This window comes from Temnothorax curvispinosus, unplaced genomic scaffold (genome assembly GCF_003070985.1).
Source record: "Temnothorax curvispinosus isolate PA1 unplaced genomic scaffold, ASM307098v1 QBEX01004860.1, whole genome shotgun sequence".
NCBI classification, from domain to species: Eukaryota; Metazoa; Arthropoda; class Insecta; order Hymenoptera; family Formicidae; genus Temnothorax; species Temnothorax curvispinosus.
The window spans coordinates 605661-619470 of NW_020214640.1; the positions used below are offsets into that span (position 1 = coordinate 605661).

Here is a 13810-nt window from a genome sequence, read left to right on the forward strand (position 1 = left end):
GAAAATGCGCGCGCGAGAAAAATAACATAAATAGAGAGAGACATCTACTCTCTCTCTCTCTCTCTCTCTCTCTCTCTATCGATGTATCATTATATACAATGTTATATGATTTTCTTGAATTTCATATTTTTGACAAACAGATTTTTTAGTTCTATACGTATTTGTACTTCTACAATATTGATTTATCATATGGTATTTTTATTCCATCACATTCCAAACATGTCTATTTTCTAAGAACCGTGTGTAATTTAAATGGGAATTAAAAAAACAGAATATAGCATATCTGATAGATAACAAATCTTAATACGTGAGTTACAAAACAGCGAGATGAAGAGAAATTGTTAAATGAAAGCGTATTAAATAGATAGATAATTTGTCTGTCGTAAATGAATTTTTTTGCAAAATTCATATAAATGGAATAAGAGATGAAATGAATGGCAAAACGTATTATTATTATTGTGGAAAGGTCAATGTGTGATAATTGCATCTGCCACGAACACATCGAGGTGTGTGGCCATAAGGAACCTCTCTGATATATTTGGGCTGAGGTCAAATAAGCCGACGTAAAGAGCGTATTTCCGTGAAGCGTTTCGCAAGGGGAAACGAGGCCCTGGCTGATATATGCTCGAGCCTTACTCCTGAAAATCCGGGACGCTCGGCTCTCCTTCGCACAATTGCGAGATTTTCGAGGAGCCCGATCCGTGACAGACGTCATTTTTTTTTTATCCCCACCGTGCGTCAGATAAGAGTATCCGTGCGTTTTTGGAGGCAGCGGGAGGGAAAAAAAAGGGATGAAAGAGAGAGGAACGAGCGATACACGAGGTCGATAATCCTCGCCGGAGGGTTATTCCGAGCCAGCACGACGCGCGCGGCTCGTGTATTAATCGTGAACAAAAAAAATAAAAAAAAAAAAGAACTCGCGGTTCAGTTCGAAACGCGAGCGCGACGAACGACATTTACATAGGCAATTCGCAACGCGGCGGTAATTGTAAACGCATATCCGCGCCAGATGGTCCGCGATTTTATCTTGAAAAGCCGGCAAAAAAGCTCGTCGTCCGCCGCGGACAAAATTCATGGCGCAACATTTATAGCGGCGCTCAGCCCGGCCGTTCCCTCTGCCGCGGCAAGATAAAATTTCGTGAGAAAAGCACGCGCGCGCGGTAATATTTCCTTCGCAAATTTATCTGCCGTTATTCAAGCGCGATGAAAATAAACGTCACTCGCGACGCTCGGGCGCGGTCGATGCAGCACAATATGCGGGGCGCGCTCTCCTCGATCGAGGAGACCGTGGGAGGGTAAACAGGCGTCGCGTGCCGGCCGATTAATCAGAACGCACATACTTTTAATTCGCGCGATTTTGCATGTTGACCGCGCCACCGTTCATTTGACGCCGAGAGGCAGCGAGAGCAAGTACGCGCAACTGCATCGTATTTATGGAGTTCGCCGGCAAAGTGAGCGAGTATATCACTGCGAATATAGTATCGCATTGGGTAGCCCGCAAATTCGCGCTCCATACTTCATGCGGCGCAAGCCCTCGATCATTCCGGAGTCGGCCCTTTCGTTTACGAAAATGTCAACACGTCAATAATTAATTAATTGTATTAATAAAAATACCTTTAGAGACTTCCAACGCGGCTGAAGCGACAGATTAAAGAACTATCATATAAACGGAAACATATATAATTCTTATATTCTTATAGAATTAATCTTAAATTTGCTGGTAGGATTGAGAGGAATTTTTCAAGAGAATAGGCACGATTTATTTTTAATCGAAATGCACTTGGATCGAGAATAAATAATAAAATACGATAATAGAAATATCAGTCGATTAAACAATACTGCCATACCTAGCCGTGGGGGATAACGATTACTCGTTATTGCTTGTCGTCTGGGTTCATAGCCGACGGACACAACGTTTTGTCGAATAACAGATTTTTCAAGACAGTTAAACGTACAGGGATTTAATTAACTGGGCTCTCGTCTCCTATCCACGGTTCTTTTGTACCGCCAGAGTGACCCATCCACCACCGGCGTAACAACAAGAGCATCAGCGCTTGTCAATTTCCTCCTTTGTCATGCAAAAGCACAGAAGACTTTGCACCGCTATTATAACGCGTCGCCCATAGAATATACCGTTTTATTAATGCGATTATACACCCGCGCGCGACAATGGTGGATGTACAACGCGTATACAACGGGTCGAGATTTTCACCCCCTCCCCCCCCCTCTCTCTCTCTCTCTCTCTCTCCTCTCTCCGTCGCATATTCCCGTAAAAACGAAAAAAATGAAGAAAGAAGAAGCAGCGGAGAACGGCGAAAGCAGCCAGGCGTTTCATGACGTTTCATAACCGCAATGTATACGCGGCCAGAAGGCGCGCGCGTATAGCGTTTAAAAAAAAAAGGAGATAAAAAGAAAAAATACCATCAGCCAGCATCCAACTGTATATTTATTCGCGGTGACATTTTTACCGCCGACGCCCGTACAGGCGCACGATGCGCAGGAGATGTGTTCCGAGGATGCACAGTCCGGCGCGCCTGCCGCTCGTAGCGAAACGCGAAGAGGAAGAAGAAGAAGAAGAAAGTTCCGCGCGTCGCGGCGTCGGAGGCGACCGGCGCTCGTCCAAGTTGGCAGCGGAACGATACACTTCTCAAACTCGCATAATGCTTTTTTATGAGCGCGGCGTACCTACTTACGTGTACCTACCTACCTACGTAGACCATTGTCCTGCGGCAAACTTTCCCGGAGACTCGCGGAGTTCGCTGCAGCTGCACGCTCTTTCTCTCTCTCTCTCTCTCTCTCTCTCTCTCTGCAGCATCCCGGCGCACGATAAAACGACATACGTATATCCGGCGACATCCCACGGTACTCGGGATAGAGGAATGGTTTTTCGAGCGAATGCGCTTGAAAAAAGATCCGCGTTGTTTCCCGAATATCACCGAAAGATGAAGTGGAAAGAAAACGGTGCAGCGGTAATATTTTTGCTCGCGTTGTTTTAGCGAAATTGTATAAGGAAGAAGTATAAAATATTATATATATTTGAGAATGTGATCTTTGCAACGCGACATTAATGTTTTACAATTTTTAAATTATATAATTTCAGTCACGTTTCGTGAGATAATTCTTTTCTGTCTTTCCTATGGATATTGAGAAGACTTTTGGGAAAAGATTGATATAATATTCTTTTTTCCTTTTAATCTTTTTTCTCACATTGATTATAATATTGCATCACCTCCAAAAATAAAATAAATAAATAAATCACGCAAATAAATCATTAAGTTCTTTGTTTTTCTCCTCAAAGCATTCTTATCAAAGCACAAAATAATAGTACTGAATAAAATTTGATAATATTTATGTACGTCTTTCTTCATTAAGATAACGACTTGCCTGTTTCATTAAATAATACAATATTTGTACTGTATGCTCATATACATCTTTGTACAATTAAATGTCACTAAATCAGCGTAACGAGAAAGATTGCTGGGAACTGATAATTAATGAATTATTAATGAACGGAGCATATTAAATTTTTATGAAAACAAATTTATATATATAATCTATATATATGCTATATTCATCCATTTTAAGATTTTTTGTTGAAAAAGGTTGAAACTACTAGAGAAGCACTCAGTTTTACGTTGAAATATTTAAAGGACTGCACTTAAAAACCCGGTATTTCGAGTTACAACACATTTTCGGACAAAGTTGTCGATAAGCCGATTTCCATGCACTCGAAACCCGTTGAATTAATGCTCACTCAGCTTTCGTATTGTGCGTTTGCATATTTCCAAGCATATATTCTGACCGAAAGCATGTAAAATATCTTCAAATCGCGACAAGTTATCTAAAGTGCTCGCTATTCAAAAATTAAAACAAAATTTTTTACACCAATTTATAATAAATACGTGAATATGGCTGTTAACAAAGCTTTTGATTCTATAATTGATGAGCACTTATTAATCTGTTCGTCACAATTTGCTGAAAAATTAAGAAATATTTCAGTCAATAATACTTGAACAAATAGTCTCTTGTATGTATTTGTTGTAGAAGCTCTTTTTAGCTACTATGCTGAGTCCGATATTTCAATGGAAATATTTTCGTTTTATCTTTGTGATTCGTTTAGATCCAACTGGATGTATCCAGTGTATGTATATTATCATCCTCCACAAAGCTAAAATAAAATAAATTAGAGAAATATTAAAGAACTCGCGCGAATATCGCTCTTCTTTTTCTGTTTTCAAATTTAATTTTGGATTTTACGATATTTTTTATTAATATGATTCTTTTCACGTTAAAATTCTCTTCGTAATACGTCAATCGTCACATATCGCGATTTATTTCTGCAAAACAATTCACAGTTGCCGTATTTTTTATTTTCCAGGTCTCGAGAAGTGCAGGGATACTGTCACACTTCGTCAATCTAAATATAGTGATACCAGAGGCGTTTATATTAGGAAGCGACGAGCATCACGTCGACGTAGGATCTATCATAAATCTCGTGTGCATAATAGAGAAGGTAAGGACATACACTGCATGCTGCATTAGTGAAACGCTTACTTTATGCTGGCACGAGCGAGTCTGCTAATAAATGTAAATAACAGAAATTTCTTGCGATAAGGCAGCAGCCACGCACGCAGTTTTTCTTTTAAATCGATGTTCTTTTCGTCTCTACGCGCTTATAACGCGAGAGCTTGTTACAGTACGCCACATGCGTTGCACGAATATGAACAAATATTGATCGTTTTGTGCCAGCTATGTTTGATTACGCCGACGTTTAAAATTATTTACATTTTTAATATGTTTACACGAGTCGATTGATGTATACGCAACGCGTAATTTCGTTTTACAAATATATATCGAAATTGTTTTTCTTGTCACGAAATAAATAAAAGGCGATCAATTTTGACAGGACTTTTATCTTTATTGGCATTCTTGTCGTCGCCATCTGCATCTCGATGACAAGCATGTAATAGAAAAATAGAACTTCAAATATCTGTACAAGATATCCCAAGTTTTCTCTGTATTTTTTTTATTATTATTACATTTTCTTTTATATCGAATTTTTAGAAATTCTTTAATTCAGAAACGACAATTTCTTAAAAAACCAAGACAATATCTCTGAAAAATGTACAAATCTCATACAAAAACATTACTCTTAAAATCTCTCAAAAAAAGATAATCTGAAAATTTAAAGATTAAAAAACTTCGATATTTCCCGATTGTAGCAATTATGTTGCATTATGTCCACTTAATATTAAATCGGTTACATTGATTTTTAATGTGTAAGCAAAGGCCGTGACGATACGCTGAGCGAAGATTGCATCGCAACGTATAAACTTTTCCATTTCATAAACAAAATTGCGATACGCAAGGTGTATCTCTCGGGACGTTGGCGTGCACGCGGGATTAATTATCATCAGATGCGTTAATAGCAACCAGCTTCAACTCGTTCTCATACGTATGTGCATACGTGGCGGGGTACGACGTTAACAAGAGTAATTCGTGCGTGGTCGTATCGCGCTCGCAATCCCGCACCCGTCGTTTCATCGTCCTCGTAACTTTTGACCTATATATCCCTATAGATTATTAACGTTTCCAGAAATTCGTACACGCGAAAGTGTGTTGCCGCCGTGTATACGCGCGCGCATTTTCGCCCTGTTGAATATCGGTGCATTTCCCGTCCACAAGGCGCGGCAGACGCCCGTTCGACGTTCGTTCAGCACTATATACACACATACCCGCGATATTTCAGTCACTTTATCGGATTCTGCCGCTTGTCTGCGGATTCCGCAATATGCAAGAGCGCGGCGCCGAGCTTCCTCTTTTACTCTACTATATTTGCAGCGCGGCGCGGCACGGCACGGCGCGGCGACGGCGACGCGAAAGAAGAACTTGCGGGACCCGATGACATTGATTCTGTTTTAATTGGCAACTCTGTGTACGCTAGATGCCCATTAATTAAACTGATAAATTAAAATCGCTGCGCTCGTGGCCGCGTCGCTGCGGTGCGGCCGAAAATTGATTAAATTCGTGTTCTGCTCGACCTTTCAGCTGCGTGCCGACCATCCTCCATTCCCAATTTAACAGGGCGCCGCCGAGTCCGTTTATTCTTTTATACTGTTTCGTAATACAAGTGTGTTTTGTGTGGCGGTACAAAAGTTCTGGTAGCGTCTAGAAGAGGATAACATTATTTCTTCGTTTAATTCATGGTTCTACTTATGATACAACAGACGAGATAAACATCATTAATTCCGTGATTGTAGTTCGTAAGGCATTGTTATTCTGAATTCATTAGAAAAATTCGAGATGCAAACAAAATGGAATGGCGCGGGCGGCGCTGAAATACAAGTCTTGTTTATGTTTCTTACTCTCGTTGCATATTGTAATTCCACAGTACTTCGCACTATTTTTATGTAAATTTAAACATTCTTTCCATGCTCTGTCTTCACCCATTTATTGCATGAAAATCGCTGACAAAGGAATTAAAAAAAGAAACAAATTAGCTCAATATAGTCAAATTAAGGATAAATGTTCTAAAATAATAAATGCTAAATAACAATAAAATTGTTTAACTATATATTCCATTGACCTGCGAAAAATCCTATTAATATTAAAGAACATTTAAATCGGAATTCATTTGCGACTTCCATTCATTGCACAGAGCCATCTTTATTATCGGTTTTTCCATACATACATAAATCACAATGTTATTATCAGCTCTACGATTTTCGGGGAGGGACAAGCGTGCACGCGAAGAAAACGCGCAGCGCCGCGACGCGGATGCCGATTCCACAGTAATTGACAAGCGCGGCCATAAATACTGTTAATTAAACTGATAAATTAAAAGTGTCACGGTACAGGGTACCTGAAAATTGATCGCACGCAGATCAGCGCGCACGATACGTGTGTCGCGGATATATATGTAAATGTATGCTCGCATGCGACCGCTCTTTACTCTTCCACGCGAACGTGTCGAAACGCGCCGGAGCCGCCGCCGCAGCCGCAGCCGCAGCCGTCGGGGTTTGCGAAACGCGAGTTTGCAAAAATACACCCCTCCGAGGTAAAAAGGTAGAGTGTACCGGAACGCGGAGCGCCCGCTAAATAAGGGCGAGCGAAATGCGGGCGGTTTAACTCCGGCAAGTGCAACCGGGTCGGCTTAACTTCGAAACGCAACCGCGCCTCTAATCTTACCACGTCACGCGACCGCAGCAGTTAACTCTCTCTCTCTCTCTCTCTCCCCTTTCCGCCGAGTCCGGTTATCGTTCAGCCGAGACCGAACGGTCGGTGAACCGCATTCGGAAGAAAAGTGCGTGACGTGTTGCGCACCGCGGCGATACACCCTCTGCCTCTCTCCCCTGCCCTTTTTCCCGCTTTTCGTAGCTATTTTTGCTAAATAAGCTCGAAAAACGGCGATATGTACATTCAGACGAGCACCGAACAATTAATAATATCTCGTTCGCCAATATAAATTTACGCTTCATCGGCTGATACAATTTACATGTATATCGACGCAATATATCTAGAATTATAAAAGTAATACTCGGGCCCGAACTAATTGCGTCACGATCGGTAAACAATTTCATCGTTAAATCCGCAGTGAATCCGCTGACGCGACGGAAACCGCATGAGAAAAAAGGAAGTGAAATAATACTCTCTCTCTCTCCCCACGTTTGTTCTCTCTCTCTCTCTCTCTCTTTCTCTCTGCGAATTGGGATTTTTTTCCACAGATTTCGGATCTCGCTGATCTCGCGGACGTCGTTTGCATTTTTAAGAATACAAATTACTGCGATATCTCGCGGCGTATATATTTTAATGAAATAAGATTACTATGAAATATACAGCGAAACATCACGCGACTGCATGGAGTGGAGCATTTTTATAGCGAGAAATCGACGACACTTAAAATACAGGGTTTATTTATCAAAAAATAGAGAGGAAGAAAAAAGAGATAAATTAAAGAGGAGATCACAAAAATAGTATGTTATTTTGGTATCATATATCACGGTGAGACAAGCTGTCCCAATGACATGTGCTGGGCTCATAAAAATTAGATATTCCCACGAGAAACTAACATTACATTCGTCGCACGTCGTCGTTTAATTTCACGCGTGCATGTTATAGCTTTGCGTCATTGGTTACGTTGTATACAATTGCCGCATCCCAGAGAGAGAGAGAGAGAGAGAGAGAGAGAGGAGGGGAAGAGGGAAAGGAGTGGATAGGAGAGAGGGAGCAACAGAGAAAGAAGAAGCACGAGAGAGACTTATCGATCGATACGGGCACGCTTACGTTCGCTTCATCCGAGCTTAAAGAGGAAATTTTGGAATTGCCACCGCAGATGAAGTTTTGAACTTTAAAGCAAGAGATAAAGCTCTTCCTCATCCCCGTATTAGGGAAAAGATTTCATTGGGCCACTCGAGTGTAGCGTGGATAAAAGTTGCCGCTCTCGAATGGAAGACAAGTGTCTCGCCCGAAACTCTCTTTAATGCGTAATGAATATTCTTTTACTCACGCGAATAACATATAAATCTTGAAAAAGTTAAGGTTTCCCACGCTGCTTGTCACCGCACAAGAAAATATCCTAGTTTTAATATGTTTATACCGTCGGCGGGCGCGGGCGCGATATTTTGGAACTAAAACATCGTTTATTCGTTTGACGACGGAAAGATAAATAAACGGATATGAGATTAGATATTTTTATTAGATATTTTATAAATAGATATAAAAGCTGTGACATTCGATATTCGGTTCTGCTTATATCGACATTCGATATAAGCAGAGATGAAATTTCAATTTTGAATCATTAGATGATATTGTGATCGCGACGTATTGACACATTATTGATCGAATATCTTTATTTAAAAAGTGCTTGTGTGTAATCATCTATTTTTTATTTCAAAAAATTAAACGAAAACAAAATTTCGTTTATGTTAAACAAAAAGTCACTCAAAAATAAAAAATAATAAAAAATAAAGGATAAGTACATCAAAAATCTTATGATAAATAAATTTTATTAACTTTATAAATAGTAACAACTGCGCACAATTATTTAAATTGTATGTCGCTTTAATTAATATAGTGAACTCATCATCAGTCAACAAACGAACCTGTGTTTTGGACAACAAAAAACGAATTGATCTCCAGTCAATAGTGTGTTAATATATTTGTTGGAACACCAAACTTTATTATTTAGCAATAAAATACACATTATTTTTGTCCTCGTTTTTGTCTCATTATTGCGATTTAGATTATTCTAAATAATATTCTACTATTTTAACATAATTAATAAATACAAATTTAATAGTAATATCAAATACAACACGAATCGACATATTAAATATCTATTAATAAATTTTTTTAATTGACTCTTCTTTTATTTTTTTATAAATTTCCGCATTTTCTATATTTTCCGTATATTCTTATATTTATATTTTATAAGAGAATTAAACAATTTAGAAAAATAATTTTGTAACTTTATTATAAATATATGTAAAACATATTTGTAATAAAACTACCACATAAATGTGAATACATCACATGCATCATAGTACAGTGTCATAGTATAATAGTATTATAGAGAGCGAAATAATATTTTGTTACCTATATTTTGTGTCGACTCGAAATTATTCGAGTCACTTGGGTGCGATCAATAAGTGCGCGTCGTATTTCCGTTTCTCGTAAATGGAAAACCGTTAGAGAGTACATACGCGGTATATGTAACATAAACGATAATCGGACCATTCTCACAATTACTTTCCGATAGAGGAACCGAAGGAACAATGCCTTCTCACGTACAACGGAAGCATAATAAAGATACCAGTTTATCTTATTTTGGTCCACCACCACGCTGCATACGTGTTTTTTAGATTCGCGCGAAAGCCGCTTACAGATAAGCACCTACACGATACTTCCATTTGCCGATTGCACGAAAATCAATATGTCCGCCATAAGCCAATAGGTAGAATTTTTTAATCGTCGCGAGTGCCAGATATTGCAGTGATGCAAGCTGATTGCATCAACTCGTAGCGATTCCTCGCGCATTATGTTCTGCCGGCATTCACGTGAATGAACGTTTACGCTTACTTAACTATATTAAAACCGAATCAACAAAGGCGAAGAAAATTAGTCAAAGTACGTAGCTCGTTTCTAAAATCGTTGACAATTGGGATTAATAGATATAAAGAATAACGGGCTAAGAACGAAGCGCTGATATTTACATCCAAATATTAAACATTATAAATTTTCTAAATATGTTGATTATTATTTCACTAAAAAGAACATTTATGGAACTTTTTAACAATACATTCGTAGAATAGTAGAAAAATGTAATAGAACGCGAAAATAGAACGAAAGTAAATTTTATAGGTGACGCAATTGTAATCAGCACGAGATAAATGTTTCCGACAAAATTAAACTAGATAATTGACGGTGGCAACAGCGCCGCCGCCGCGCCGGCCGTCGTCGTCGTCACCTTATAGATAATGAATCAGAAAGGCGAGAGAGTAAATTCAGAAAGACGAATACAGGCATGAATCTTGCGGTAATGAAGCGCGACTTGATTAAACCGCGACTTGATAGCGCGCCGTACAAAATTATGATAGAGCCAATTAAACTTTCGGCAAAATTCTCATTAGCGGCCATGCGGAAGCCAGAAGCGGCTGAAATCATTGCATTTCGCGGAAACCCGCCCGCGCCCGGTTTTCTCGTTAAAAATATCGATCCCCCTCCTCGGCCTAGTTTCCGCCGAAGAAGTATCGTCGAAACGAATTTCTCTCCTTCGCGGAGCTCGGGGGCTATAATACGGCAATAAAAATCACGCGAAGCTATCGAAGGCTCCCGTATTCCGTGCGGTGTGTGACGTTTCATAGATTTTCGCGTGCGATACGGCGCGCGCGGAAGGCGGATTACATACGTAAAAATGGGGCTCAAGTGAAATGGTTAAATAAAGCGCTCACTTACAATACCGACGAAAGATGGAAATATATGATGACGTAGCGGTGTGTATATGCAATCGCCGAATAACATGACAGCTACAATGTACATAGTCCTTTGATAGCGCCGTTATTCAACGTTTTATATACTGGATGCAAACGACAACCCCTCGTAAAATCCCTATATATCCTGTTCTATATAAAGGGCCAGGAAATGATGAAGTGAATTTTTAGCGTTTTACACTTCATTATCAAGATACTCTGTAACTCGGATAGAATTTATGGACTGCATGAAAATGGATTGCATATTATTGTTGCGTATTCTTATTCAGATTTGTATATACGCTACTATATCACGTGTGTTTATAAGCAAGGGGTAACAAATATCACGGAGAGGAGTTGACAATTTTGTAACCCGCGCGCAAAACGTTCGTATACGCTGTTAAAAGATAGGATGAGATAACAAGGAATTTTCTTTGTTAATGCAGAAAGGGGTCCGAGGGGCTGGGGTGTTCTTTAAAATTAATGACTCTGCTCTTTTGGGATAAAGGACAGCGACTTCTATCGTTAGTTGCATGCGTGGTCTTTCATCACAGCCCATTAGGATTGCAGACGGTGGAGAACAGTCGTTTGTGGCAATCGTAACGTGTACACGATACCGTGCTATTGTACATGTACTATAATTGAGAGAACACGTGAAAGGGCGGTAAAACCGGGCATTAATTTTCACAGTTTCTAGTGGCAGCACTTCAAAAGCTCAAGGAAAAAGGGTGGGTCTGTCCCCGTCTTTTATACCCGCTGCTCTAGCTACTCCGTAATTATAATCCCCCGCGACCGTAAACATTATGTACATGCGTCCGCGTATAGTCAGCAATTTACAGCATTAAATTTACATGCACACCTTGGACAAATTCAGCAACGAAATATGACTACCGAACGCCCACAAAGTAGACTTGTAATTTACATTCGTAAAATTTACGCTTTGTATAAAAGAATATTTCAAAATTTAAAAAGAGTCACGTTACTGATAATTCATCTCTATATGTTGATTATTGCATCGATCTTTTTTACAGTATAATGTTTGAAATGGCAGGCCTACTTTATTCGAATACGGGATAATATCAAAATTACATCATTGGCTAGATTGCAATTTTTTCTTTGTTTCTATAATAATTGTACGCAATTAAAGAGACTAGGTATATTTCACATTGGAAGCAACTTATATAAATCCTATTTAACGATACGTTAATGTTCTAACTGATTAAACTAAATCATTGCACGTTAAGCTCTTGCTCTTCTTCCAAGCGAATCACCATTTTATTTTACAAATGGATGCACTTGACGCATAATTTTTCGACAAACATAATTCTTTTCTGGTTGTATGGTAATTGTAAATTTTTAACGGATAACGTTAAACGATATAAAAGTATCGATTGCCTCTGCTGCGTGCAACGATTATGCTAAATTATTATTGTAGCCAGTAACTTGAAAACATCGCTTAACGAATTTTCCTTAAAACTCCTTTGGTACGACCGCCATGGCAAGACGGGGAAGCAAGTTTCAAATTGAATTTTACGTTGCGTCAGTACTTTTAACAAGGAGGTAAAACGTTTTGCGCAATAAGCGCCCTTGTCGTCTCTCCAAGAGGATCAACGTCGGTCCTCTCTAATCTTGACGTGTAATTCTTCAGCAACAGTAAATTATGATTATATTTAATCATCCCAGATATATCCCACGAAATTTAATCGCATCAAAAGCATTTAGCCTCGACAATATCTTTCGCGATTTTTGCACAAAGCTTTGCACGATTTCTATCCAAATCTAATGGGACAAAAATTTTCCTCTAAATTTCAGACGATAGTCGAAAATATCTTCCGCATGATGATCTTACCGACGATTTCGCGAAGCGACTTTTGTGAAGCTTAGGAATATTTTTGGCGACCAATATCGCCTTGTGTATAACGTTAAAATATCACGCGGCAAGGGCCTGTCGTCTTTCCGACGAAATCGTTATTTGCTTTTCATAAACAGAGATATACGAACGCACGCGTCAGTTTTTCAGAGGCTGATCCGTCCACGAGTATTAGCCTTAAATCTCGAGATAGCACTTGAACTTTCGGAGTCAGTCCTGGGCAAGAGAAAGCCTCTGATATATAAGCTCTTTGTCGGGCGTAAGCTTCACTCCGGACACGATGGATGACCAAGCACACATAGACGGCAGAGGATATATTCTTTCTTTCCTAATAATCCCGCGCAATAACACCAGGAAGAAGAACACCGACTGTTAATCTGCACACTCATCTCAAATAATGCTGTTGTTTTCTTTTTTTTCGATTTCTACGCTGCAAGATGAGAATAAGAGAATTTTATATCGCGCTAAGCCTCCGAAAAGTGTTTTTGGCACCACGATCATAATAATCGCTAATACAATTTAGATGAATTGAAAAAGATATTATCTGAATATAGGATAGATATTATAGAAAAGACAAACTGTTATTAAAAACGATAGTTTTTAAACGATGTTTTATTTTGTAACTATTTTATTTAGTTGTATAAGTGATCTTTCATAACATCTCGCTAAAGACATTTTAACGACACGACGCATGGTCTCGGTAAGTTTACGTCAGGCGGCATCTAACGTGCCTTGTAATTCGTCAGCGTTTTGCCATTAATTTGCTAACCGAGTTGCACGCCCCAATAAGCGCACCGCCAAATTTCTACCGCGCGATTACGTGCTCCATTAATAAACCTCACGTTAATTAACTACATACTTAATTAATTAATCTCGAGGCCCGTTTGACGTCGATAACATGCGCAACTAACACTTAAGAAACTTGCCAGCATCCGTTTTGGTGCGCGAGGCATCTAGTCAACCGGCGGCGTTT

At 39.3% G+C, this 13810-nt stretch overlaps 1 protein-coding gene across 7 annotated transcripts in view; it reads left to right on the forward strand.

Moving 5' to 3' along the window:
- LOC112454176 (zwei Ig domain protein zig-8) overlaps nt 1–13810 on the forward strand; it is a 267122-nt gene that overhangs the window by 221099 nt on the left and 32213 nt on the right. For all 7 annotated transcript variants that reach the window (XM_025015419.1, XM_025015418.1, XM_025015415.1 and 4 more), the window contains one exon: nt 4379–4513. In XM_025015419.1, the coding sequence (XP_024871187.1) occupies nt 4379–4513 (135 nt within the window). The remainder of the gene's footprint in view (nt 1–4378; nt 4514–13810) is intronic.